The sequence below is a fragment of the Prionailurus viverrinus genome, chromosome A2, assembly GCF_022837055.1.
Source record: "Prionailurus viverrinus isolate Anna chromosome A2, UM_Priviv_1.0, whole genome shotgun sequence".
NCBI classification, from domain to species: Eukaryota; Metazoa; Chordata; class Mammalia; order Carnivora; family Felidae; genus Prionailurus; species Prionailurus viverrinus.
Window position 1 is genome coordinate 162,921,499 of NC_062562.1, and position 27,444 is coordinate 162,948,942.

The window sequence follows — 27,444 nt, forward strand, 5'->3', positions numbered from 1 at the left end:
TTAGCCTGGAAGGATCAGAAGTCCGTCTTTGCAAGCCAAACCATTTCTATGAACTTTTATGGAGGGTGTGTGTGTGTGTGTGTGTGTGTGTGTCTGTGTGTGTGTGTGTGCATGTGCATGCACTTGTTGTAGTTAGGGCCCCTTTGCCATTTTTCCATTACTAAGACTTAGAAAAATTTGTTTGAAATTCCCTTCTGTCTCTCTCATTCTGAAGGGAACAAAAAGGAGAGGGTTTTGGCAGCATTTTAGCCACAGCTTCTAAGAGGTCCAGTTGGGGCGCATACCCCTGGGCCCGGTGTGGCGGTGGCGGGGCAGGCGAAGGTGGCCGGTCCCCAAGGAGAATAGAACTGAGGCGAGCAGATTCAGGGATATTCAGTCTCCTGTGTGTTTCCAGTTTTTATTTACAAATATTTCTCTATAATCATGTTTTTGAAACCTAAGTAGTTCTAACAGGACTTATACCACAAAATGACAGTACCCTATCCCGGCTTTCTCTGTTGCTGGGTCCTCCTCCCCAAAGTCTTCTAGCTGTTTCTTCTAGTAATGTGCCTCATTATTTCTAAGAAATACACACAGACATTATTTTTTCAAAGAGCGAACCTCATAGTTTACACTCGTAATACAGCTTTATTCTTTGCCACCGCTACTTGTTTGGATCAGCTCTGTGTGTGTGGTTGTTTTCCTCACTCTTTGGGTGGTCAAAAGAAAATTCAGAGAGCTTTACATGATACGAGTATCATATTGAACAAGAAACCAACTGTTCGTGAACAGGGAGGCCTCACACCCAAAGTGGTTAAGAGCTTGACTCTCAGCGGTTAGAATTCAGGGAGTATGTTGTTTGGTTTTGTAAATTGTGATTGGTTACTAGAAACTTCTGTTCTTTTTAGGGTAGTAGCACTGTGTAAGTTTTCTTGTGCGCAGCCGACTGGCTTGGAAGCCGTAAGGTCACAGTGCTATGAAGAAAGCTTCAATTTTGTTTAGGGTCAGCGCCCCCATTTAGGTGAAATTGGGGCAGTTAAAGATTTGGTTACGTGATTATGAGTGGTTTAGGGGGTCTGTTCAAACTGTGGCCTCCATTCTGGTTTCCCTTTAGCCGGGTGAGATCAGTTGCCACACAATAAACAAATATCACAAATTTAGTGGCTAAATTTTTAACCCATTTATTATCTTGAAGTTCTGGAGGTCAGAAGTCCAGATGGGCCCAGCTGCGTTCACTGCTTAGGGTCTCACGTGGCCAAAGTCAAGGTGTCCATCAGACTGGCTTCCTATCAGGAGGTTCTGGGAACAATCACTGCCAAGAGCATCCAGGCTGTTGGCAGAATCCAGTTCCTTCTCAGTGGTAGGACTGAGGTCCCTGTTTTCTTGCTGGCTTTCGACCAGGGGTCATTCTCAGCTCCTGCAGGCTGCCCTCTGTCCCTTCCACGCGGCCTTCTCCATCCTTGGGCCAGCAACAGTGTGTCAAATCCTGTTGGTCCTTTGTTTTGCTTTGTTTTAAAAAATTTTTTTTAGGGGCGCCTGGGTGGCGCAGTCGGTTAAGCGTCCGACTTCAGCCAGGTCACGATCTCGCGGTCCGTGAGTTCGAGCCCCGCGTCAGGCTCTGGGCTGATGGCTCAGAGCCTGGAGCCTGTTTCCGATTCTGTGTCTCCCTCTCTCTCTGCCCCTCCCCCGTTCATGCTCTGTCTCTCTCTGTCCCAAAAATAAATAAACGTTGAAAAAAAAAATTAAAAAAAAATTTTTTTTAAATCTCTATTTTTGAGAGAGAGACAGAGTGTGAGCAGGGGAGGAGCAGAGAGAGAGGGAGAGAGGGAGACACAGAATCTGAAGGAGAGCTATCAGCACAGACCCTGACACGGGGCTCGAACTCATGAACTATGAGATCATGACCTGAGCCGAAGTCGGATGCTTAACCGACTGAGCCACCTAGGCGCCCCTGCTTTGTTTTTGAAAGTTTATTTTTTTGTTTTGAGAGAGAGAATGTGTGAGAGCTAGTGCAGACGTGTGAGCCGGGGAGGGACAGAGAGAGAGGGAGAGAGACAGAATCCCAAGCAGGCTCCGCACTGTCAGCACAGAGCCCGACGTGGGGCTCGATCCCATGAACCATGAGATCATGACCAGAGCCAAAGTCAAGAGTTGGAAGTTTAACTGACTGAGCCCCCCAGGTGCCCCTGTTGATGCTTTGAAGCTCTGACTTCTCTGCTTCTAAAGGGTTGATGTGGTTAGGTGAGTCAGCCACATAACCTCTCTTTTGCCATGTCATGCCACATAACCACGGGTATGAGGTCAGGTCACAGGTTCCACCCACACTGCAAAGGGTAGGGATCAGGAAGGGCCAAGGTCCCTGGAGCTCATGTTAGAATTCCACCTACCCCATGAGAGAATGTCGTTTTTCTTGAGTGATACGTGCAGAAGTATTTAGGGATAAAGGGAGTATGAAAAGAGTGTAGTCTCAATGGTTCAGAAAAATATCACCTATGTAATATTTATGTATTATTCATACATGTATGCAGAGAGAGGAGAGAAAGAGGGGAGGGGAGGGCACACGAACATATGAGTGTGAGAAAACAGACAGGACAAAACGTAAATGGAGTTTCTTGTATTATTATTGAAACTATAAGTTTTCAATGGTACAAAAATTTACCCCCTCTGCAAAGTTAGGAAGTAAAAGTGTAGGCTTTGTCAGGTAGTAAACTATCTGGACTTCGTCTAAAGCTGGAGTTTCTTGCCCCTTCCCCCTCAACCTGCCTCTGGTCTGGAATCTGGTGTCTTGTGTAGGAAGAAGGGAGTTCTCCTCCTAACCTCCGCCTGGCCCGGGACTTCTGGTGTGTCCGGGGCGGGGGTGGGGGGCGCAGTGGTGGCTGAGTGGGGAGGACAGGTGCCGCAGAGCTTTCACCTGGCTTCCACTCGTGGCTCGGATAGTTGAAAGCTGATTCTCTGGGTGAGTTTGTGGGCTCTCCGCTCCCCCGCCATCCCTTACTGCCACCTGTTCTACACGGTGAATGTCTGTTTTGGCCGTCAGCCCCATAGTGGCTCATTCCTGGGCTGCCAACAGGCAGTCATGGGCAGAGTCCCTGGAGGTGGCTCCAGACCCTTCTCTTTCCCTCAGGGGCCCGCATCTGGACCATGGAAAACACTTAGGTATCCTTTGCTCTGACAAAGTCTGGGAATGTAGGCTGTTCCCAACATGGCCGCCATGAAGGAGCCCATCAGATTCTGCCTTTTAGTCTTTTCCAGGCCTGGATTCATGAGGAGCCCCATAGCCCAGGAGATAAAGGTCAGGATGTCATCCCCATTAGGCTTAAGGTCAGGGAAAAGTAGCTCGTGCCACCTCTCTCCATGGTAGGGGAGGGGTCCGCACAGTGTACTTGACATCTATTTCCAGAAACATCTCTAATATCCAGCTTCCTGTCCTCTTCACTTCCAGTGCACCGACTCCCTGTGTCGAGGGCTCGGGTCCCAGCCCAGTGTTTCAGCCACCCACTTTCCAAGTCAGGCCTCAGTGGTCTAGCTTTGGGATGGGGGACAGTTGGCTCCTATCTTTTTGGTTTTTCTGTTTTGTTTTTTTAATTTTTTTTATGTGTACTTATTTTTGAGAGAGAGAGAGACAGAGACAGAGCGTGAGTGGGGGAGGGGCAGAGAGAGAGGGAGACACAGAATCCAAAATAGGCTCCAGGCCCTGAGCCGTCAGCACAGAGCCCAGTGAGGGGCTTGACCTCACAAACGGAGAGATCATGACCTGAGCCCAAGTCAGACAACTTAACTGACTGAGCCACCTGGGCGTCTCTCCTATCGTTTGGACCTTGAACCAAAACAGACGGGCAGACTCACACTTTAATATGTCTGTTGCTGTTCCTGGTTTGTTGATTTTAGAGTGATACCTGCTCTTGATTCCTACTATGGACGGTGAAGATCCAGCCCTCTTACATCACCCTGGGCCTCCACTCTGTCCCTCAGTCCTCTCAGAACAAGTATATCATACTGTTTTGGTTAATTCAATGTAAATTATTTGCATAATTATGATGATGTATTTATTTCTGATCAAAGTGGCATAGTATGATGATTTTCCTTGTAGGATATTCCCCCCCTGAAATTGAATTTTTTTTTTTGCTAGTTTTCTGTACTATTGCCAATTCTTCTCCAACTGTCCAGCGGAATTCTCAACCTCCTCTGAAGAGCTTTTCCACATGCTCAGACATCCTGTGACCGATCAATTTCATTCTTTCCCCGGGGGCTTCTGTTATCAGGTCTCCATTCTCCTGCCCTGTCCGACAAGCTGGTTACTCTTTAGGCCTGCACAGCTGTGGCCTCAGAGTTTCCTTTGTCCCCCTCCTGTCCCCTGGCTGTATCTCTTCCAGGTTTATATCTTCATTTTTTGGAGCACATCTTCCAGTAACTTCCCAAGAAAGGCTGCATGGGAGGACATGCCTTATGCTGCTTTCCAATTGGTAGCTTGGTGGGGGGGGGGGGGTGGTGGTGCCTAGATGGCTCAGTTGGTTGAGTGTCCAACTTTGGCTCAAGTCATGGTCTCACAGTTCGTGAGTTCGAGCCCTGCATTGGGCTCTGTGCTGTCAGTGCGAAGCCTGATTCAGATCCCCTGTCCCCCTTGCTCTCTGCCCCTCCCCTCTCTCTCTCTCTCAAAAATAAATAAACACTAAAAAAAAAAAATGGTAGCTTTGAAATAGTTTCCTCAGTATTTTGAAAGCATTGCATTTAGGTTTTACTGGTGCTGAAGAGAAGTTAAAATACCTTTTTTTAAAAATTCTTTTTTAATGTTTATCTTTGAGAGAGAGACAGAATGTGAGCAGGAGAGGGGAAGAAAGAGAGGGAGACACAGAATCCGAAGCAGGCTCCAAGCTGCCAGCACAGAGTCTGACATGGGGCTCGAACTCATGGACCACGAGATGATGACCTGAGCCTAAGTCAGACGCTTAACCCACTGAGCCACCCAGGCGCCCCTAAATACCTTCTTCTAACTAAATCTTTGAACACAGCCTGTTTTATTCTGAAAGTTTTCAAGATCTAGTCTAGTGTTCTGAAGTGTTTGTAGCATCAGTGACTTTTCACTTCTTGTTCTGGGTACCTAGTGCTTCCCTTCCACTTGAAAACTTGCATTTTCCGGTTTGGGGAGACATTCTTGTATGATTTCTTCCTGTTGATTTTCTCTTTTCTTTCCTCCAAAAAGCCCTATCAGTTAGATAGTGGACTTCCTAAATTGAGCCTCTGGTTTTATTTTCTTCTCCTTCCCCACCTCTCCCTCCTTCTGCTTCTCCTTTTCTGCTTCTGTCTTTTTTGTTCTACTTTCTTGGAGATTTTCTCAATTTTATTTGCTAACAATCTACTTAATTTTGTCATTTGTTCTGTCGTATTTTGTTGTTTTTTAATGCTATTTTTGAGGGAGAAAGAGACAGAGCGTGAGTGGGGGAGGGGCACAGAGAGAGGGAGACAGAGAATCCAAAGCAGGGTCCAGGCTCTGAGCTGTCAGCACAGAGCCCGACATGGGGCTTGAACCCATGAACTGTGAGATCATGACCTGAGCCAAAGTCCGAAGCTTAATCAACTGAGCTGCTCAGGTGCCCCTCTTCTATCATACTTTTAATCTAAGAACCCCTATGACTCTCTTCGTGGGTGACTATCATGACTTTTCTCTCTGGGAACAGGAATTCAGGCTTGTTTTTTGGAGATCTGTTTCGTTCCTTGCAGTTTCTCTAGTTCCTCCGATCTCTTTCCTACCTGTTTCACGTCAGAGGCTTGTCTTAAATAAATATCATGTGGTTCATCCAGGTTTAAGACTAAAGCCTTGACAAACCTTGGCTGGAAGCTCTGTGCGCAGCTGGGACTCATCAAGGGGTGGGTTTCACTGCAGGGTGTCCGCTGTGAACCTGCAGGTCTCACTGAGAATCCTGCAAAAGTCAATGTCCCGGAGGCCTTTGGGGCAGAAGGGGACAGGGAGGGGTAATTCTCTTTCTCCAAAGAAAACTCTTCCAGGGGCATCCGGGTGGCTCAGTCCGTTAAGCATCCAACTCTTGATTTCGGCTCAGGTCATGATCTCACCAATCGATCGTGAGTTCCAGCCCCGTATTCAGCTCTGTGCTCGGAGCCTGTTTGGGATCCTCTCTCTCCCTTTCTCTCTGCCCCTCCACTGCATTCTCTCTCTCTCTCTCTCTCAAGATAAATAATAAATAAACACTTTTAAAAGAAGAAAAGAAAACTCTTCCAAGTCCCCTGGTTGGGGCCAGAAGCCGAGCCTGTGTTCTTGGAGCTGAGTAGTGCACATTTCCGAACACAGACTCTTTCTTCATTATCATGACCCTTCTCCTTCTTTGTCCACTATCCCCACCCTCCCCGGGCCTGGAACCTTCCCACTTCTGTTTTTCTGTGGACTAAATCTCCATTCTCCTCAAGTGAGGGTAGGTGGGGGTGGCGGTGTTCTCTGGTTTCCTGGGGCAGGTGGGACGACCCGGGTTGGAATGGTCTCTGCAGACTGTGGGCCCACCCTTTCTACCCGTTTCTTACTCACCACCTTCTGCCGCTCATGGCCCCTCGTCCCGAGTCTCTGGGGGATTCTGCCATTAGATCTGCTTCTTTCTCCTTGCCACCTACTTTGCCAGCATCTGGTGTTCAGTAACTTTTCCTTGTATTATTATTATTATTATTCTTCCATTGCCCTCATTTTAGACACGTTTTAAGAATGTATCCAGTCTACTGCACTTTAACAATGTATTAAATTATATTTTTATTAGTAGTAAATATATGGATACACACTCATAACAGATATAAATATATAAATGTATTCAAGTGACCCTAGAGATGAATAGTGACAATAATCACTATTTTCCCAGAAGCACCCACGCTTAGCAGTTGTATTTGTCTTTCCAAAGGGAATTTACACACACATTCACACACATACCAAAGCATGTAGGTAGATATTAATGGATTTTATTTTATTTATTTATTAAAAAAATTTTTTTTTAGTGTTTATTTTTGAGAGACAGAGACAGCATGAGTGGGAGAGGGCAGAGTGAGAGCGAGAGGGAGACCCAGAATATGAAGCAGGCTCCAGGCTCTGAGCTGTCAGCCCAGAGCCCGACGTGGGGCTTGAACTCACAGACCGCAAGATCATGACCTGAGCCGAAGTCAGACGCTCAACTGACTGAGCCACCCAGGCGCCCCTATTTTAAATCAAGAAAGCAATTTCTTTGCCTACCCCTGAGAATATTCCTTTTTTAAATAAAGGGCAGTGCTTAACCCAAAGGCCTGACCCGCTTCTAGTCATATTTAAGGTTCCTCTGCAGGTGGCAGACATTTTTAAGGGGCCTTTCAAGTGCCCCTTGAAAATAATTCATGTAGTAAGACACCTGCCCGTAGGCCAGCCATGGTGGCTCTGGGGGCACTTGAGCCAGCATAGTGCCCGTGACAGTCTAACTCTTCTCGCGTGGCTTTACCATCCCTGCCCTCTCTCCTCCTGTTGTATCGTTTCCTCCGACACCCGCCTTTCCTCTAGATGCAATCAGCTGACTCTTGTCTCCAGTGGCTGGTCCGCGGAGCTAAGGACGTTATGTATCCTGGCTAAGGGATGCACGTTAGCATCTGGACCTGACTGCCTCTCGGGCTTTAGGCATGAATTGGCCTGCCACGTGCGTATGTTTTCATCGTGGCCCTGGCTGAATAGACTTTCTTAAGAGATAGACCCAGAGCCACCCCTGAGTATTTCCGTTTCCGTGACTAGCTTCGGGCGGGCTACTTGACTTGGTGGTCCACAGCAGGGACCTCAGTGTGACTCTTTGTCCCTGCATTAGGGCCTGCGGCTGCCAAACCAGACTTGATCTCGAAGCTGGAACGTCGGGCTGCGCCCTGGATCAAGGACCCAAACGGGCCCAAGTGGGGGAAAGGTCGTCCTCCAGGTGAGTCTTGACCTACTGAGCTCTGAAGGGCACATCCTGGGGCCCACGTGGCCACGGCGGGTCACACAGTGTTCACTCAGCCATTCCTGTCCTGCTCCTGTTGTGCAACAGGCCTTGTTTTAGGCCCTGGTGGACAAAGATGAGTAAGAAACTTAACTGTGCCGTCCAAGTGTCAGACAGCCTGGGAAACGGGGTGCGTACGGGAAAAACGAGGCCCTTTCATGAGCAGAATGCTAATGGGGTCTGTGGTAGAGCTGGTGGGGGCGATGTGTGGGAGACACTGGTTATAAGGAACTCTGCGACTGCAGGCCTGCAAGCCGCCCTTCTTCCCTCCCCCTCCAGTTTTTCGTGACAGCACCCTGGCCTGTGAGAGTTCACTGTTTTGTGTATCTCAGTCAGGGGCTTTTTGGCTAGTAGCTACTGTGAATACTTCGGTACCTCCCTTCTTTCTTTCTTTTATAAGATTTTTTAAATGTTTATTTTTTTTTTAATTTTTTAATAATTTTTAAAAATGTTTTTATTTATTTTTTTGAAGGAGAGAGAGAGAGACAGAGCAAGTGGGGGAAGAGCAGAGAGAGAGGGAGACACAGAATCCGAAGCAGGCTCCAGGCTCCGAGCTGTTGGCACAGAGCCTGATGCGGGGCTCGAACTCACGAACCGTGAGATCATGACCCGAGCTGAAGTCGGACGCTCAACCGACTGAGCCACCCAGGCACCCCTTAAATGTTTATTTTTGAGAGGCAGGGGGGAAGGGCAGAGAGAGAGGGGGACGTAGGATCCGAAGTGGGCTCTGCACTGACAGTAGACAGCCCGATGCAGAGCTTGAACTCACAAACTGTGAGATCACGACCTGAGCTGGAGTTGGACACTTAACCGACTGAGCCGCCCAGGCGCCCCTGTACCTTCCTTCTTTCTAAGGCTCATAAGACGACTTATGGATACTTAACCTCATTTCTTTGTGGTGCCCGAAAGAGGATTGAAGTCACTTGTTTATCCAATAGCATCTATGGCCAAGGTGGCTCATTAAGCTTGCTAGCAGCTGATGTCACACGGTCCCAGGGTAGCTGTGTGGATGGAGAGAGGGAGGCTGGCTAAAGGTCCCACAAGGGTCAGTGGACCTCTCTTAGACTGCAAGCTGACTTACACAGATAACAATGGGGAACGGTTTAAAGAGAAGTCACTGATGATTTCTAGAAAGGTAGATCACATTCAGCTCTGCTTTGCATAAGGGATACTCATTAAATTGGATATCCTAGTTGATAGGAGGCTACAGAGTTCTGGGCAGCAACACTAAGCACATTTGTATTTGCTCCAAAGGGAAGAAGAAAATGGTGGCCGGAAGAGAGGCAGATGCACAGGCCTTGGCTGTAGAATCCACAGTGCTTCCGGCCCCTTCAGTGGAGACCCGTAGTTCCCACGGTAATCCCAGCCTTTGTGAAGTTGAAGTAGATGGACCCAGGAAAATCAAGAGGACTTACAGACCCCGTTCAATCCAGAGGTCATGGTTTGGGCAGTTCCCGTGGTTAGTAATCGACCCCAAAGAGACCAAGCTCTTCTGTTCAGCTTGCAAAGAAAGACCTAGTCTCCACGACAAATCATCCCGGTTAGTCCGCGGCTACACGGGGCCTTTTAAAGTGGAGACTTTGAAATACCACGAGGTCAGCAAAGCACACAAGCTCTGTGTCAACACCGTGGAAGTCAAGGAAGACACCCCTCAGGCTGCCCCGGTCCCAGAGATCTCCAGTGACCTGATGGCGAACATGGAGCACTTTTTCAACGCCGCCTACTCCATCGCGTATCACTCGAGGCCCCTGAATGACTTTGAGAAGATCCTGCAACTCCTCCAAAGCACCGGGACCATGATCTTGGGCAAGTACCGCAATCGCACCGCGTGCACGCAGTTCATCAAATACATCTCTGAGACTCTCAAGAAGGAGATCCTCGAGGATGTCCGGAGCTCCCCTTGTGTGAGCGTGTTGTTGGACAGCTCCACAGACGCCTCCGACCAGTCCTGCGTGGGGATTTATATCCGCTACTTTAAGGGCATGGAGGTGAAAGAGTCGTACATTACTTTGGCCCCTCTCTACAGTGAGACGGTGGACGGATACTTTGAGACCATCATCTCTGCCCTGGATGAACTGGACATCCCCTTCCGGAAGCCCGGTTGGGTGGTCGGCCTGGGAACCGATGGCTCGACCATGCTGAGCTGCAGAGGAGGCCTCGTGGAAAAGTTCCAGGAGGTCATCCCCCAGCTGCTGCCTGTCCACTGCGTCGCCCACCGGCTGCACCTGGCCGTGGTCGACGCTTGTGGGGGCATCGATCTGGTGAAGAAGTGTGACCGGCACATTCGGACCGTCTTCAAGTTTTATCAGTCCTCGAATAAAAGGCTGAACGAGCTGCAGGAAGGCGCGGCTCCCCTAGAGCAGGAAATCATCCGCCTGAAGGACCTGAACGCCGTCAGGTGGGTGGCCAGCAAGAGGCGCACGTTGAACGCGCTCATCGTGAGCTGGCCGGCCCTGGCGAGGCACCTCCAGGGCGTGGCGGAAGCCGGGGGCCAGATCGGGCACAGGGCCAGAGGCATGCTGAAGCTGATGAAAAGCTTCCATTTCGTCAAGTTCTGCCACTTCCTTTTGGACTTCCTGAGCATCTACAGGCCTCTGTCCGAGGTGTGCCAGAAGGAGATCGTGCTGATTACGGAGGTGAACTCCACACTGGGACGGGCCTACGTGGCCCTGGAGACCCTCCGTCACCAGGCAGGGCCCAAAGAGGAAGAGTTCAACGCCGGCTTCCGGGACGGGCGGCTCCATGGCATCTTTTTGGACAGAATGCAGATGGCAGAGCAGCGGTTCCAGGCGGACAGGGAGAGAATGATCCTGACCGGGATCGAGTACCTCCAGCAAAGGTTTGACACAGACCGGCCCCCGCAGCTCAAGAACATGGAGGTGTTTGACACCATGGCCTGGCCAAGTGGGATTGAACTTGCCACTTTTGGGAACGATGACATTCTTGCCCTTGCCAGATACTTTGAGCTCTCCCTCCCCGCAGGGTACAGCGAGGAAGCACTCCTGGAGGAGTGGCTGGGCCTGAAAGCCATCGCCAAGAACCTCCCGTTCTCCATGCTGTGTAAGAACGCCCTGGCCCAGCACTACCGGTTCCCCTTGCTGAGCAGGCTGGTGGCAGTGGTGGCCTGCGTGCCCGTCTCCACCTCCTGCTGTGAGCGGGGCTTCAGTGCCATGAACCGGATCAGGACCGACGAGAGGACCAAGCTCTCCAACGAGGTGATCAACATGCTCATGATGACGGCAGTGAACGGTGTGGCAGTCACGGAGTACGACCCCCAGCCCGCCATCCAGCACTGGTACCTGACCTCCTCAGGCCGGCGTTTCAGCCACGTCTATACTTGTGCCCAAGCACCACCTCGCTCCCATGTGGGTAAGTCCGTGTGACAGAGTTCCTGGACGTGGGAAAACGAAGGGAGAGAATCTTATCTTCCCAATCCCATGCTGACCTTGGACACGGAGGTGTTTGACACTGTGTCAGCTGTCACAATAGGCGTGGTCTCAGTGGGTGCGCGAGACACGACATCTACCCTCACACAGCTTATGATCCGGCTAGGGAGGCAGGGCATACTCGCTGCGGGCAGCAGGGAGCAGTGCTGAGAGCACGAATTTTCGGAGCCAGTCTGCCCGCTGGTTCCGCTAACTAGTGTGTGACGTCGGGCAGGTTAATCGCATTGTGCTTTGGTTTTTTTCTGTAAAGTGAATTAATACGTGTCGAGTGCACAACGTCTGGCCCCTAATGCCAGCGGCACCCTCTGAAGGTTAAGACCAGGACTGGAAGTAACCAGAGGACTGGACAAGCTGGGGTGGTGAGCTCACGTTCTCCGTGGTGCTGTGTCGGCTCTTTTAGGAGGGAAGAAGTCAGGTCGGAGGGGCCAAGAAGAAGATTCTAGGTGGAGGAGAGGGCTGGGGCATCCTGGGCAGGGAGGCATCTGTGAGGGGCACAGCCCAACTAGCCTGGGGGCCGGGGTGGGGACGGACTGGAGGGATGCTTATGTTATATGGGAGGTGAGTTTCTGAGTCTGAAGTGAGCAAGTCTCCTCTTTTCAAGTAGTCCCTGAAAACCAAAGAGGCCCTCCAGGCTATTCGTGTGTCACTTCTCAGTGACAGCAATGAAGTTTCTTCCTTGACATCTTGTTGTTTCTGGTCCCCTTCCATTGCTTGTGCTCCTGTGTGGTTACCGCCCGGTCTGTGGTCATCAGCTGCGGACAGGGTCTCAGGCTTGCCAGGGGCTCCCCAGGAAGCAGGGCGGCCCTGGCCCCATTGCTGGGCAAGGGGAGGGGCCTGGGGTGGAAGCGGAGAGAGGAGACGGGGAGAAAGGTAGGGAGCCGGAGAGTGAATCCTTCGCCCACGCGTTTGCTGAGTGAGCTGCTCCCCGCGTCCAGCCGTGTGGAGGTGAAGGGTGCTCTCAAGTGTGCCCTTTTGCAGGGGGCGGTGGGACTAGTACATCTGAAGCAAATACAGGGCACTACCAGATTTGATAGGATAAGGCCCTCCTTCCCAGGCAGGGTTCTCAACCTCAGCACTGTGGACACTGAGGGCTGGAAGGTTCCTCGTTGTGAGGCCCGGCCTGTGTGTGATCGGGTCTCCAGCAGCACCCCTGACCTGCACCCCTTACATACCCACTGGGCCCCCTTGGCACTCACCCAGTTGTAGCGATCAGAAGTGTGTCCAGGCATTGCCACGTGTCCCCTGGAGGGCAGAATCGCCCCAGGTGAGGCCCACCACCCCAGGGTGAGAGAACAGAGCGAGTCTAGAACAGGTCTGCCAAGAGCAGCGCAGTCATATCTCCAGGCTGTTCTGCATTCTCACCCAGCATTCCTTGGGGCACAGTGGATGTGGGAAGGGGTCGTCATCTAATCTTTTCCCCTCCGTGTAACTGTGGGTTCTCTTTCCCCTCGCACAAGGACCAGGGCTCAGGAAGGAGAAGATGGGGGCACTCTATGTGGAGGAGGCTGTGACCCAGAAACCGCCCATTCCACCCTACAAGGAGCCGGTAGAGATCCTGAAGGACTGCATCGTGGACCCTCCTGACAGACTCCTGTACCCCCCTACCAGCCAAGAGGCCCCCAAGCTGTCTTGACGGAGAGCTCACGTCGGAGCAGGAATCCTAGGGATTGCCTTGGAGGCCCCCCTCCCGCCCCCTCGCTGCTGCCTTGCCCCTGGGAATCATGGTGACAGGCTCTCTGCAGAATCAAGGCTGCCCTAGAGTCTTTGCTTGGGGGAGGGGGTGCTCTCCAAGCACCAGGAAGTGGGCAGCGACAAGATAGTTAAGCCCACCTCCCAGAGAGGCAGGGTAATCAGGAGCACAAACCTGCTTCCCAAGGCCCCTTTCTGAGCAACGGTGACCTCCTGGCACTTAAATATGCAGAAAGGTTCCTAGCTCAAATTCATTTTTAAGGTGCTTCAGGAAATAATCCCATCATGAAAGATTCCACCCCATGATCTGGTAGCAAGAGGACTTCTCTGAAATGGGAGAGAGGCTGTTGGGGCTTCCAGAAGCACCCCCCACCCCAGCATCCCCCCTGGATGGTTGGGGAGCATTCTGGGGAGGCTGCCCACAGCCTCAGTGGCATGGAGGAGGCACTGTGAGCGCAGAGGATCACCAGGCTCTAGGGACCACCGGCCCGGCTCTGGGTCTCACCCTGGCTCTACAGCAGAAGCAGGGAAGCTTCAGCTTCAGATGGGACACTTGTACCAGAGAATTTCTCTACCTCCTCCAGGGGCTCCCTTAGGAGGGGCAAGCCAAACCCTCTCCACAGAGCACTCCAGAGAGGTCATCCCGGGACAATGGAGGAAAAGTCTTTCCTGGAGGGAGTCTGCTGCTTTCCCGCGGTGGCAGCACTTACGTTTGACCTGAGCCTGGTTTCCTGAGGAGCAGACACGTCCACGCTTTCACTTGGGAGGCTTGGGCTCCAGCCCCAGCTCTGCCGCAGGCAGAGGTTCAACCGTAATGAATCCCTTCCTCTTTCCTGTGCCTCAGTTTCCCTCTCCATGACGTGGCAGCAGAGAATTCAAGTGCCTGCTGGCTCCTGGTCTGCCACTGGGCTGATGAGTGACGGCGCCTCCAGCTCCCCAAAAGTCAGACCTCGGGCTGCACAGAGTGGACGTAGCTGCCTTCAGCCCTTGTCCTCGTCCCTTGCTACCGACGTCCTTATTGCGGGAACAGAGCTCCCTAAATGTGCCAGCAGCATGGTGGCCTAGTCCGCTCTTCCCAGTTCTCTGGGACCCAGCCTGGGAGTCACTAGGGGTGCTTGTTAAATATGCTCAACTCCTTACCTGCTTGAGCGGATATCTGGGACTGGGGCTCAGCGACGGGCAGTTTGGAGCAAGGTCCTCCAGGAACTTCATGGGCTCACTCAAGCTTGAGAGCACTACCCTGGAGGCCCAGAAGGGTGTCTTGCACAACTATGTTCCCACTCTCCCACACCCCTCTCCCCTCACTCCCTGAAGCAAAGCACTTTTCCCTCCAGGGCACTTCCTTTTGGTAGGTTCCTAGGCTGCTTATCTGCTGGGGATGATGTGGGGCCTGGGTCCCCCCTTCCTAACCTTCCTGGGTAGGAAACCAGGGGAGGTTAGAGGGCAGGTTTGACCCCTGCCTTTTGCTTGTTTTAGACAGGCAGGAAATGGTGCTGTGTCCTGGCCTTGCGCCGGGGCCCCCGCCCTGTGCCGCATGCTAAGTCGCCTGGCCCTCAGCCAGCGCTCTGTCCTCTCCCCCGTCCTGGGAGGTGCTGAGAGCCTCTGAGATGCTGGTATGGACTGTCGCCTTCTAACCACCCCCCCCCCCGCCCCGCCCCGGTTCCCAGTGTTTCTGACTCTCCCTTCCCGTCACCCACCTTTAGCACTTAGCCTTAGTGCCATCGTCTTCCTGTTTTCTTCAGCTGCGAGCCAGGAATTCGTTCCCACTTTCTGCCTTCTATTAGTCTGTGGAAATGCCTCTCTTCCAGCCCCAGGGTCAGGGGTCTGGGGTATACCACGGGCCTTTAGAGCTACAGATCTGGCGGTGTTACTGTCCACACCGAGAGGGAGCCCAGGCCTCCCTCCCCCACTCACATAAGGTTCTGTGGGGAGTTCAGGACTCTGCCCCAGGCGAGGTGCTGGGGCTATAAATTGGTGGGGTGGAAGAGAGAAAGACCCCTTAAAATAGGGGTCGTTGCCCCCACCCTATCCATAGATCCCAAAGGAGGTGACTTTCTGGCAAGCATCCTCCCTGGGGCTCTTCCATCCTGTAAGAATCCTCAGTGCATGTGGCTAGTCCCGCGAGCAGCGTTGTGTGTGTGAGCTCCACACACACAGTTCCCTGTGCAGCTCTAGGTGCTGAGGTGGAGGCCAGGTAGGGAAGCATCCAGCCTCCACATCCATGTACTGAGGAAGCCTCCAGTACCAGCTTTTGAGAAAGTTGGGCCCCTTGGAGCGGGTGATGGAAAATGCTTTTTTTTTTTTTTTTTTTTGCAACGATTTGCACTGTCCACATTTCTTGAGAGGCACAGGCAGGCTAGCTAATGGCACAGAGGCCTACCGACGTTTTTGTGCAGGACCCCAGGGCTGACACGTGGTGAACACCTTTGCTGGAGACTATTACCCAGCCTGACCTCTTTGGTTTTGTTTCAAGGCACTTGCTGCATTTCAAATCCAGGGCCTGGAGACACCCTTGTTGGAGAGGCTTCCTATTTTTGCCTCACAAGAAAACAAGCTGAAGAGAAGGAGCAAGCCTTTGGCCAGAGTCCTAGCCACGCCTCCACCCTCCTGCACCAGCAACAGGCGCAGATCCCAGCATCCTCCCACCCCTGATGCCCAGAGGGTCTGACGTTCTGAGTAACCGGCATTATAACTGATGGTTTGATTTCAGTAGCCATAGAGACCAGGTGGGAAGGAATTCAGCCCCCTGCCCTCGCCAGACACCTAAGACAGTGTAACCTACCCCAGACCTTTTGGTTCTTCCTCAAGCCTACGTTGGGTTCCTAGGGCGCTAAGTATTTAGCAAGGCAGCGTGAAGATTGGCCGATTCCCTCATGCAGGTGCCCTTCAGCCAAGGATACTCAGGGCGATCGGCAGCCTCTTCTGGCTTCAGAGACGTGCAAATGAGGTTTAAAAACCCCACGTTGGATTCACAACTTTTTGCTCCCTGAATAAAACCGTTTATTTCGACCCATGCTTGCGTCCTGTGAGTCTCGCGGGTCAAAGCTCATCAAGAGCTGATCGAAGCGTGATCTGGCCCCTCGGAAAGCCCGCCCCCGCCCGAGCGACGCGCTCGCGCCTGCGCGGGGGCGACTGCGCGAGCTCCCCCTGGCGGCCCGTTCCTGCTGCGCATGCTCGGCGCCAGCGGCCGGCGGGGACCCAGCACACCTGAGCGTCCGCAGCTCGGCCTGGCACCCCAGCCTGGGCGTCCCGCGTCCGGCCATGACGGCACACTCCTTCGCCCTCCCGGTCATCATCTTCACCACGTTCTGGGGCCTCATCGGCATCGCCGGGCCCTGGTTCGTGCCGAAAGGACCCAACCGCGGGTAAGGATGGCGTGCGGGCCCGGCCTCCCTGCGGACCCCTCCCCGGGCAGCGGCAGGAGGTGCAGCGAGCTTTGGGTCAGGGCTCGTTCGGCGCCGCCTTCCTCCGTTGTCCTCACTGGCCGCCTTCGGCTCGGAACTGGCAGGCGGTCGGGGCCAAAGAGCAGAGCCAGTGGTGCTTTAGAAAGGTGGAGGGCCGACTGACGCGGGAGGCAGTTAAGCGTTCCCCCCTCCAGCCAGTGAAGCTAGAGGCCATGGCCAGCCGCTGATGCGGTTTGTCCACCGCTCACCAGCGGTGACCTTGAGCGAACGTTAGCCCTTCAGGCCTCACTTTCTTCACACGTAAAATGTGGATGATGGTGGTACGTGCCTTTTAAGGCTATACTGTGAGGAATACCCGAAATAACGCATGTAAAACAGCGCATGGCACGGATTATGTATTGCGTAATTTTTAGCAGGTTTTGTTTTCTGAGCGGCCCCTAGCAGATTTCTGTCCCTTGTGGTCGGTTTATCAGTTTCTGCATAGTATTATCCTCAGCTACGAAGGGCTCTCCCCTGAACTCGATTATAAGTTCCTCTAGGTGGAGGATTGTCTCCTTCACCACCGTGGACCCCAGTGCCCAGCACAGGGCTGGCCCACGATGCTTAGTAACGTTGAAGGAATGGATCCAGTGTAATTCCTCTGGCACTGACTTCAGGTGCTTTAGACCAGGGGTCCTGGGGCCTGATTTGGATTTGGGTGAAGGCTACTTGGACATATGGGCACTGTCCCTGATCCTGAAGTCCCACAGCATCACTTTGTGAACCATTTTAGTATCTCACCTCTGCTGCAAACTTTGGTGAGTTCTAACTGAAGTCTCTCCTGCTGCATTTTAAGCTTCTGAGTCCAGAGTTCTCTTTGTATGGACACAGAGCTACCTGTTCCCTTGATAACCACTCACTCTGCCTTAGAAATGGCTCACGGTCTCCTTGCTTCTTGCCAGCTTCTGTTTTCCATCCCCTTGCCCAATGAAGTTTGCATTGCAGAGAACATTCCATGGTGTGTTGCTGCAAATGCAGCTCTGGCGGGGGGGGGGGGGTGGTATCTTTTGTAAGATGGTAGAGAGTAGGTGGTGGAGAAGGGAGGTAAAGAGAAGGTCCATAATGCAACCTGGATGCAGTCATGGTGGGCTTCCCCCTGGGGTGATGCTTGAGTTTTTATCTTCCCTCTTACAATTGTCACCCTGAATAGAAGTCAGCCTCCTGTGTTCAGGTGGCATCAGGAAGGCCAGCAGGAAAGGGGCTGACACCAGGAGCTCTTTCTCTGGCCCTGGCCTGGCCTTGGGAGGGTGCTGGTTCCACCCATCCTGACCTGACCACCGCTTCCATTGCAGAGTCATTATCACCATGCTGGTGGCCACGGCTGTCTGCTGTTACCTCTTGTAAGTACCACTCCCCCAGTTCGACGTCTTCCCTCCTCTCCCTAGCCCTGCCCTCTCCTCTGTCCTGGTAGTGACAGATTCCACTTTTGAAAGGCTGAGTCTGTAAAACGTAGGGGAGCAGGCAGTTTGGGATGGCACAGAGAGCAGGGGGCTCGAAGTCCTGGACTCTGGGGTCCGGTTCCAAATGCGGCAGCCAAACAAGCTTTGTAGCGCCCATGTTTTCTCATCTGTGAACTGAGTGCTCTTTATGCCCGACCGGGCACCAGAATCACTGGGAGAGATGGAAAGACACAGCATTCAGGGCTCCACCCTTGACCCACTGACTCAGTTTTTCAACATCTGCGCTTAGGAGTTCATATTTCTAATACATGCTCCTGGGTGGTTGTGATGCGGCCGGTTTCAAACCATCAGATGAGCAGGAGTCTTGAAACTTGGGAAGGGGCCCCTGAGGATGTAGGAGAATAATTCCAAGGGATTCAAGAACCTGGACAGGGTGAGGGAGTCAACGTCTGGGTGCTGAATGCCCAGATGTTCTCTTCCTAAAACTGCCACTCACGATGGCCCCGCCCCCTTTACAAAAGAAGACACTCCTCCTTCCACCCACACCCCTTGTATGTCACCTTGCTCCAAGTTTAAATCATCCCGCCTGCCAAACCAGGGGATAAGACCAAGTTCTGGTTTTGAGGGAAGCCTCTCCCGTGATCAGTCAAGCCATGGGAAGCCCGTGTGGCCTCCCCTCCTCCTGGGTCTCATACGCTATCTCTGTGGGTTATGCTTGGCGTAGCTGGGGTATTCTGAATTCAGAACAATCAAAATAGGACGGATAGCAGTGATGAGATACTGATTCTTTACAAGGTAACAGAGGGGCCTGGTTCAGTCGGTTAAACATCCGCCTCTTGATATTGGCTCAGGTCATAATCTCATGGTCATGAGATTGAGCCCCATGTCGGGCTCCATGCTGAGTATGGATCCTGCTTGGAATTCCTTCTCCCCCCCCCCCCCCCCTCTCTCTGCCCCTCCCCAGCTGGCACTCTCTTGTTCTCAAAAATAAATAAATAAAAAGTTCAAAAAAATAAGAAACAATAATAAGAGGTAACATTGTTTTAAAGACAACTGGAATAAAAAATAAAAGTAACTGGAGTATTTCGCAAGACTGCCAAATTTTTCAAAATGCATAGATTAAGGCCCACATGTAAAATTTTTTACATGATGTATTTCATATTTGGGGTGTGTTTTGTAGTTAAAGCCTGTTCTATCTAATTAGATCACAGACTATTTATTCCTCTGAGTCAGTTCTCTCATTTCACTTCATACGATGTTAAATACTTTCTACCCCCTATTAACAAAAAAATGAAACTTGCTAAAAAATAATGACCCGTACTACGTTAGCTTGAATGTTAGCTTAAATACATGAGGATGTACGCTTTTTCAGGATTCTCCCGAGACAGAACGTCTCTAAGGCCCTCTGTGCTGTTTCTTGGCCTTTCGGGGCTCGGCAGAATGTCCTCATCTGTCGCAGGGAGGGCCTCAGAGGGGCTGGGGCTCGATGGCACAGAGACCAGGACATAGAGGGTGGTGGCTGGGAACAGCAGAGACGGCGTGTGCGTGGGATGTGGTAACTACAGACACCAGATGGACGTACGGGAAAGGGAGACTGGCCGCAGACCGAGTGTGCACAGGTGGAGAGGTGGGGCAGCTTATGAAAATGCCACGCCTGGAAATTATGTTCCACAAAACATCAACTCTGGGTTAATGCCGATGATAAGCAGACTACGATTTCTGACAGCTTCCAGGCGTCAGCCACGTGACTGGCTGCTTTGGGGGGGGGGGTGGTCTGAGGTCAAACAGCTGGAGCCTTCCTGCAAAACCAGATGGAGCACCAGGGGACCTATTTCTGGCATGTGAGGTCATGCACCTTTAGAGTCTCTGGGGACCCACTACTGTGGGCACACAAGTCCTGACAACAGGGTCTGGCCCTCCCGCCCCACCCCACCAAGATGTGCAGCCTGCCCATGTTCCCTGGAGATCTCCCTGGCCTGAAGGACAGCTCCCGTCCTGTCCCCAGCAGGCCTCAGCGTGGGGCTCTCTGGTCATCAGCCCTTCCTAGGAGTCAGTTCTTCGTCTTGCTCCTAGAAGTAGGTGATTCTGACGTGCCTGCTGGCAGACCAGCCCTGTCCTGCTCCCAGGTACCGGCTGGGGGAGGCCCAGACCAGAGGTGTCCTGGGCTCAGCTGGGAGGCCCCTTCAGCACGCCTCTGGAGGCCGTCTTACCCCTTCCCTGTCCCAGAGTCCAGCCCCAGCCCGGGTCTTAGAAATCTATGAAACGTCAGATCAAACCAGACCTAAGCCGGAACCCACGAACCCCGGGCCAACCTCCTGTGCTGGCCAGACTGGGGGAGGGCTCACGGGACCCTTCACCTGGAAACGCAGACCCCTGTGTGTCTGCCGGCTTGGCCACGTGACCGGACGCATGGTGCGAGGTGTGGAGCGTGGATTTCCTTCCGTGTCCTGGCTCACCCTCCCTGTGCTGTCCCCGGCAGCTGGCTCATCACCATCCTGGCTCAGCTGAACCCCCTCTTTGGGCCGCAGCTGAAGAATGAGACGATCTGGTACGTGCGCTTCCTGTGGGAGTGACCGCCGCCACTTTGGCCCCAGGTACTGGGGGCCCAGACCCCGCGGGTGGGACAGGGGCTTGGCGCGTAGGAGGAGAACACACAGGGCAGTCATAAGAGTTCACGTTTACACTCAGGGATTCATTTATTTGGCAAAAAGGAAACAAAAAGAGAAGAGGCAAAGCACGTGTATTCTTCCTGGCGGTGCCACAGGAGGGTGTGAGGCACCAGGGCTGGATGCAAGATCCGGGTCCTCGGGAAGCATGGCAGGCCCGGCCACGGTTGTGGGTTTGCAGGCCACAGAGGGCGTGGCCAGAATCTGTTGTGAGGGAGGGAGGCTCAGGGCACAGGGGCTTTTGAAGTCAGCCGAGTGGCTGGGGCACCGACAAGGACAAGGAAGTTCTCCAGGGAGGAGGGGGGGAGGCGGTGGTGGAGAAGGCGTCTCCGCGGCAAGGAAGTGACCCCTTCGTGTGATGTGCTTTTCAGGTGCCCCAGTTCTCTGGATGACTTTGGCTGTACTGTCCCTGATGACCCCTTTGTCCCCACCTTCACATCTGTATCTGAGTCCCTCCATGCTTCCCACCCCAGGATCTGTCTGGTTTGGGGACCTCCTGCCTTCTCCATCCAATCTGGGCCTTGGGAAGCCCCAAGTTCAGAGTCAGGCTGGAGCAGAAGCTATCCAGCCCTCAAACTCCCCCTGCCCCTCCCAAGTAGATCCCGGCCAGGAGCTGACGGGGGGTGGGGTGGGAGGTGGGGGGACCTTTCTCTTACAAATGTGGCAGCCCCAGAAAGGGCATGTGTTCTATGGAGAAGGGGGGTCCAGCCTGGGAGGCGGGACCAGAGAGGAAGCCCTGGGTGGGGAGTCAGCTGGTCCTCATCAGCTCTGCCACAGTCCTGCCCTGTGACCCCAGGAAGCATCTCTGCCTCTGTGGGCCTCCTCACCTCCTCACCCTGTGAGATGGACGGAAGGCGTCCCAGAGGTCTTCCCTGGGATTCTGTAATTTTCAGACACTTACAGATGTGGAATTCCCTAAGAAAGTTGAAGTAATGGAAAAACATTCACACACAAAAAACAACATAGTAATTTGGGTCAGGATTGAAAGCTGTATGTTTACTTAGCATTCTTTGTAGTTATAAAGTCGCTTAAATGGACTTGCTCAGAAAGCTGTATCTCCTTAGAATATCCTGTTCCATCTTCCTTCCCTATCTTGGCTCCTCCTCTGTGGATAAGCTCCCTGCAGCCTGGAGGGCTCAGTCTGGGCACAGGCCCAGGACTGGATTCCATCCTTTGACTACAGTGGGGTGAGTTTCAGAGCCCCCCTCATAGTAGCAGCTAGGTCACCCGGAGTTAGGGAGGATGAACCCGGAGTTAGGGAGAGATAGATGCAGGTGAGGTTTGGGCGGCACTGGGCCACTGGGTCCATCCTGGCCCCTGTCCACTCCTGCTCTGGGAGCACCTGGCCTGACAAGGCGTGGAAAGCAGAATGTGCAGGAATCAGATGAGAGGGAACCCAGGACCCCTGCCCATACTCTCCCTCCTCCCAAGAGAATTGAGGCTGAGACCTCAGGCATTTGCCCATGTCCCAGAACTAACTGGGGTCCCCCGATCTCCCACACTGCCTCCCTGGGGGAAGACACCAATCTCCAATATTTGTTGAGCGTATTTATTTAATATTCTATTTAGCGGGCATTGTCTTTGGAACAGTGGTAGAATGTGCTATGTCTCACCTAGATTTCTTGGTTCTGGGCTTGGCCTGTTGCTCAGAGCTCCCAACTGGGGCTTCCCTTTGACATGCCAGCTCACCGCACCCCCTTTCAAACTCCCTTCCTGTCCTGACCCTCTGTGGCCCTCCTGGAGAGGGGGCTGTGGAGTGTGGATTGTACTGAAAACCTGATCCATGACTAATGAGCGGCAGCTAAGTCCTGGCTGAGGCCACGCTTGCTGACTGCTGCCCCCCTGTCCACCCAGTTCTCATGTGCTCAGTGGGTGGATTTGGGGCACGGGAGAGACCGGCAGCTGCTTGGAGCCGCAGTTCTGGATCGTGGACACTGAAAACTACATTCTCCTGAGACCAGAAGGAGAATACAGCCGTCCCAGGTTCTGCCCAGAAGCAGTTCCGGCAGGAGAAGGGAAGATGATTGTTCCAGTGGAAGTCTGACCGGCCTCTTCTGTGCCCCAGATACAGAGAGCACGGCGCCTGAGGGTGAGCAATAAAGCAGGCCCCCCAAGTCTCCAGAGCGTGTCCTGCCTCGTTCCTGAATACCTGAGCGCACCCAGTCTGCCCGCCCTGCCCCTCCTGCAGGGGACGGAGCAGACTGAGCAGAGGGCACTGGTCCTCCAGGGCCAGGGAGGGTGGTTCTTGCGCAGAGACGGAAGAGGTTTGGGGGTGGGGAGGCACTGGGAGGAATGAGGGACCAGACCACTGAGGGCTTGTCACTGGCTGAGGAGCTTGGATTGACCCAAAGGGCAAAGCAAAGCCATGAAAGGGTTTTAAGGCAGGGGAGTGACGTGACCCAATTTGATTTCTAGGATGATTTTTATAGGGTGTGTCACGGACAGGAGCCTGTCTATAGGGTCCCAGTGGAGCGTGGTGGTGAGGACAGAGGCGAGGGGGCGGCTGGAAGGTCTGGTCAGGGCTGTAGGTGACCAGCCTGTTGGCTGTGGGAGAGGGGCAGGCGGGGATGGATGCAGAAGGTTCTGGGCTCTGGGCGGGGGCCCTGCAGTGAGCAGTAGCTACGGATGTCCCAGGGCTGCTGGCTGATGGGCTCCGTGAGGGGCCACAGAGGAACAGGTTTCAGAGGGGAAACGGTGGCCTGTGGTCTCCTTTGTTTCCTGGTGAGTCGGACGTGTCCAGGGCATCCGTGTGGAGATGTCCAGTGAGTGGTCAGGTGAATGGGTTTGAAAGTCAGGAGGAAGATGTGGCCTGAAGAGCTGAGAGTCTTCAGCAGAAAATAACGGTGGTCCCTGAGCCCGTGGAGTGGGGTGCAGTGTGAGACCCCCGGGAATGCCAGCGATCATGGGACGGGCAGATAAAGAAGGGCCCCCGTCAGGCGTACAAGAGGTTCTCAAGGGGACGGGAGGAGAGCTGGATGAGTAGAACCACCAGAGGATTCCTGGAAGTGGTTCAAGAGGAAGGAAGGTCCAGGGCCTCAGAGGGCGCCCCCCCCCCCCCCAGAGGTCAAGGGGGAGGGGAGACCGGGGACAGCAGCGACTTCAGAAAGCCCAAGAGAGAGAAAGGGGGTGATACAACAAGGGGACCTTCCTGGGTCACTTCTCCTGGGTCCCTGCGGGTCAGGCCCCGGGCCTGGGGACGTACCCCATAAGGCTGTGTGGCATCTCCATCTCTGCAGCTGAAACTTAAGCCAGCCCCGCCCTCTGGGCTCCCTGCTCCCCCAGCCACTCCCCCCTTAGGGTCTCAGGTCTGGGATGCTGAAGATCACTGGCCCAGGCCCAGGGTTGGGGAGGTGGGGGGGCAACATCCGGTTGCTTTCCCTCGCAGTTTCCCTTCCCTGGCTTCTCAGTTTCCCTGGCATCAGCCTGCGGCCGCTCCTCCGGACTCTCTCAGGATGTGTGTCTGTCCCTCTGTTCGGGTGCAGTCCTGGGGAGCATCCTGCGCTCTCCAGGCCACCTCCGAACAGAGCAGCTTGGGGCTGGCAGCCCCTTCCCCAGCACGGTCCTTCCCTCCGCTCCCTTCCTTTATGCCTGCACAGCCATCCAGGGAGAAGGGAGAGCAGCTGAGAGCATGGGTGCATGACTCCCAGGATCTGATGCCCACCCACTGGGTGAGGGTTGCATTCCTATCAAAGCTTTCACCCCCGCACCCACGGCAGAAACTGCAAGATGAACAGGTCTTGTCAAAGATAAGCATGGCTGGACATGAGTTAAAGCAGTGAGAAGCAGGTTTTATTCTGTAACTACTGATAGTAAGGGAAATCTGAGCTCCCTCTTATCTGTGCTGAGGTGACCGGCAGTTTAAAGGGAGAGTGAGGGCTCAAGTAAGTCAGGAAAGTGAGAAATCACAAAGGGTTGGTTAGTGTAAGTGCCACTAGGCCACCTGTGTCTCCCACAGAGACTGGGACCCGATCCTTCCTGATTTCATTTCGGAAGACTGGGGTTCAGGTCCTGGAGGGAGACATCACTGGATTGCAGGAGATATGTATATATCTCTCAAAGGGACAGAGGAAGGATTCACGACTGCAAGCGTTTTTAGTAAATGCTGTAAGAAAGGACAGAGGGCAGAGGGTCAGAGGTCTGTGGTCAGGTTTGGGCTGGAAATGACCGTAAATTCTTCTGACAGAGCTTTTTGAGAGAAGAACCCAACAGGGCTACGTTGCCCCGGGTATCCAGCCTTAGGCTGTCTGAAGCCACACGCGGTTGGTTGAGTCTCTTTGTGCAGGGTTTGAACTGAAACGTGCCGAGAGTTGTTTTGTAGTTCGTTTCAAACATCTGCCATCTGCCACGTGGGGGCTCATCAGTGAATGTCTCTTCGGACAGACACTCGGAGAACTTACATGAAGCAAAAGATTCCTAAAGATGGGAAGTGGCAGAGAGTAGGAAACCCCTGCACCATACCTAGTGGCAGAGTAGGGAGGGAAACAGCCTTGGAGACCACCCTGGGACTGGACGAACCCCAAGAGAAGAAACACCAAAGGCAGCCGAGGTAAGCTAAGCTGCACACACACAGGGTGGCCAGCAGAGGGCAGTGCTCTCACGAAGGCGCTAAACCTCCTGAGACCGGTTTACGCCACCCCTGGGGATGCCTTGCACACGTTAGAGGTTGTGGCCTTAGAGCACCGCTGTTAGTGGGGAGCAGGGACAACCCTCCAGAGGATAACATAGCCTGAGTGGAATGTCCTTCAAGGATACGTAACCACAACCACGGCTAATGTTCATTGAGCAGTTGCTAGGAGCCAGGCACTATCAAAACCAAAGGGCAAAGAGCTAAGGAAACTTGCTAGCTTGACGCTGCTCTGATGCCAGGCTTCCAAAAATCTTGTGTGTCTTCTTACCGCCTCCACATCCCCGAGAGATCTGGCATATTCCAGTGTGTACAAGAGACACCCATCAGCCCAGATTCTGAACAAGGAAGAGAAGATACAGACCTGTACTCTCATGCAGGCCACAGGGGTTACCTCTTATTCTAGACCCTAGAGTAAGCCTTTTGATGAATTTTAGTTGCTTTGAACAGAAATCGGATAGTTGATAGCAATGGGAATGTGAGCAGAGGTGAAATCGAGTAGGGGTGGTTATAACCTCCAGGTCTGTGTGCTGGAAGTGACCTTTGTGTATAAACCTTGGGGCTTCCAGGAACAAAGTCAGTTGACAGACACCACAGCTTAGCTTTTAAAACCAGGAAAGTGAGGGCAAATGACCAAAGTCTAGGCTAAAATACTCAGACCACTTTCTGTGTTAACCTGCAGAAGAATCGCTCATAACAAAAAAAAAAAAAAAAAAAAAAAAAAAACCACAGAATGCTAGGACCAAGCCAGCACTAACATCATCAACTAATTGATGTTGGTTGAGTGAAAGTTACTTAATCTTTATGATCTTCGTTTTACTGCTCAGTTGGTATAATAATAATAGTGCCTGCCTCAGAGAGATTGGGAATATGAGCCAAGAGAATGGATTAAAGTGCCTGGCTCACCAGTAAGTGGAAGCTATTGATCACACTATTTTTATATATGTTAGTTCCTTGCCACTCTATTCTGCCAGGACCTCAGCTTCCTTTTCCTTTTTTTTTTTTTTTGTTCCCATCACAGACACTATGCTGATCCACTGTGAGCATTTTGATATATGAAGTATGACCTGGGAATCGAGGACCAAGAAAGATACCTGGGGCCTGTTTATGTATCTGTATTTCTTTTTTATTTTTTTAAAGTTTATTTTTGAGAAAGAGAGAGTGTGCGCGTGTGCAAGCGGGTAAGGGGGTTAAGGGGCAGAGAAAGAGAGGGAGATACAGAATCCAAAGCAGACTCCAGGCTCTGAATTGTCAGCACAGACCCGATGTGGGGCTCGAACTCAAAAACCGTGAGATCATGAACTGAGCCAAAGTCTGACACTTACCCGACTGAGTCACCCAGGTGCCCCCTTATTTTATTGTTTAAAAGTTTATTTATTTTTAGAGAGAGAGAGAGAGTGCGTGCATCTGTGTGCAAGTGGAATAGGAATAGAGAGAGAAGGAGACAAGATCAGAAGTGGGCTCCAAGCTGACAGCAGAAAGTATGATGCGGGCTCCAACTCACAAACCCTGAGATCATGACCCAAACTGAAGCCAAACGCTTAACCGACTGAGCCACCCAGGCGCCTCTATGCATCTGCATTTCTGCTTCCTGTCAAATGTCCATGACATAACTTACAAATGCAGTGTCCTCTCAATGAAAACACTAAAGATGGGGGGGAGGGGATACTAGAGTAGATATGCTTATTCTAAAGTTCTCAGGAAAAAATAAAAGGAGAAATAACCAGGAAATTACTGGAAAAGCAGAGTATTGAGGATACTCCCAGATATTTGAAAGTATGACAGAGTTACGATGTGCAAAGCTACAGAAATGAAAACAATGGTGCTGGCACATGGACTGAGAGAATCAAGTAACATTAAAAATGACTTGATGGGGCACCTAGGTGGCTCAGTGGGTTAAGCATCTGACTATAGATTTTGACCCAGGTCATGAGCTCATCATTGATGAGCTCCAGCCTCGCATCAGGCTCCTCTGTGACAGTGCGGAGCCTGCTTGGGAATCCTCTCTCTCTTCTCTCTGCCCCTCCCTGGCTTGTGCGCACTTATGCTCTCTCTCTCTCCCTTAAATTTAAAAATAACACTTTAAAAAGTGACTCGATAAATTGTAAAGATGTGTACTCTTGTTGCAGAGGTCCTAGTTTTAGCCCAAACAGGAGGGCTGGACCAGCCTGGAGTAGATTTGCTGGGGGCCAGGGGAGGGACGCTATGAGGGTAA

General features: G+C 52.5%; 2 protein-coding genes across 3 annotated transcripts in view; both read left to right on the plus strand.

Moving 5' to 3' along the window:
- The window catches only part of ZNF862 (zinc finger protein 862), a 37,737-nt gene extending 21,636 nt beyond the window's left edge, over positions 1–16,101 (plus strand). For both annotated transcript variants that reach the window (XM_047847539.1, XM_047847548.1), the window contains exons 6-8: positions 7,794–7,898; positions 9,216–11,330; positions 12,865–16,101. In XM_047847539.1, coding sequence (XP_047703495.1) covers positions 7,794–7,898; positions 9,216–11,330; positions 12,865–13,040 — 2,396 coding nt within the window. In that variant the 3' untranslated portion in view covers positions 13,041–16,101. The remainder of the gene's footprint in view (positions 1–7,793; positions 7,899–9,215; positions 11,331–12,864) is intronic.
- A 152-nt stretch (positions 16,102–16,253) lies between these two features.
- On the plus strand, positions 16,254–22,724 carry ATP6V0E2 (ATPase H+ transporting V0 subunit e2). The gene is made up of 4 exons (XM_047848005.1): positions 16,254–16,461; positions 17,832–17,879; positions 20,419–20,533; positions 20,977–22,724. Exons 1-3 carry the CDS (start codon positions 16,358–16,360, stop codon positions 20,510–20,512), a joined length of 246 nt encoding a protein of 81 aa, XP_047703961.1. The 5' UTR covers positions 16,254–16,357; the 3' UTR covers positions 20,513–20,533; positions 20,977–22,724.
- Positions 22,725–27,444: the final 4,720 nt, after the last annotated feature.

Bases quoted from the DNA above. Each gene is read 5' to 3' on its own strand.
- ATP6V0E2 (XM_047848005.1), top strand. From the start codon at position 16,358: ATGACGGCACACTCCTTCGCCCTCCCGGTCATCATCTTCACCACGTTC. The intron at 16,462-17,831 runs GTAAGGATGGCG...CTTCCATTGCAG, and splicing joins CCGAAAGGACCCAACCGCGG to AGTCATTATCACCATGCTGG. The intron at 17,880-20,418 runs GTAAGTACCACT...TGTCCCCGGCAG, and splicing joins GCTGTCTGCTGTTACCTCTT to CTGGCTCATCACCATCCTGG.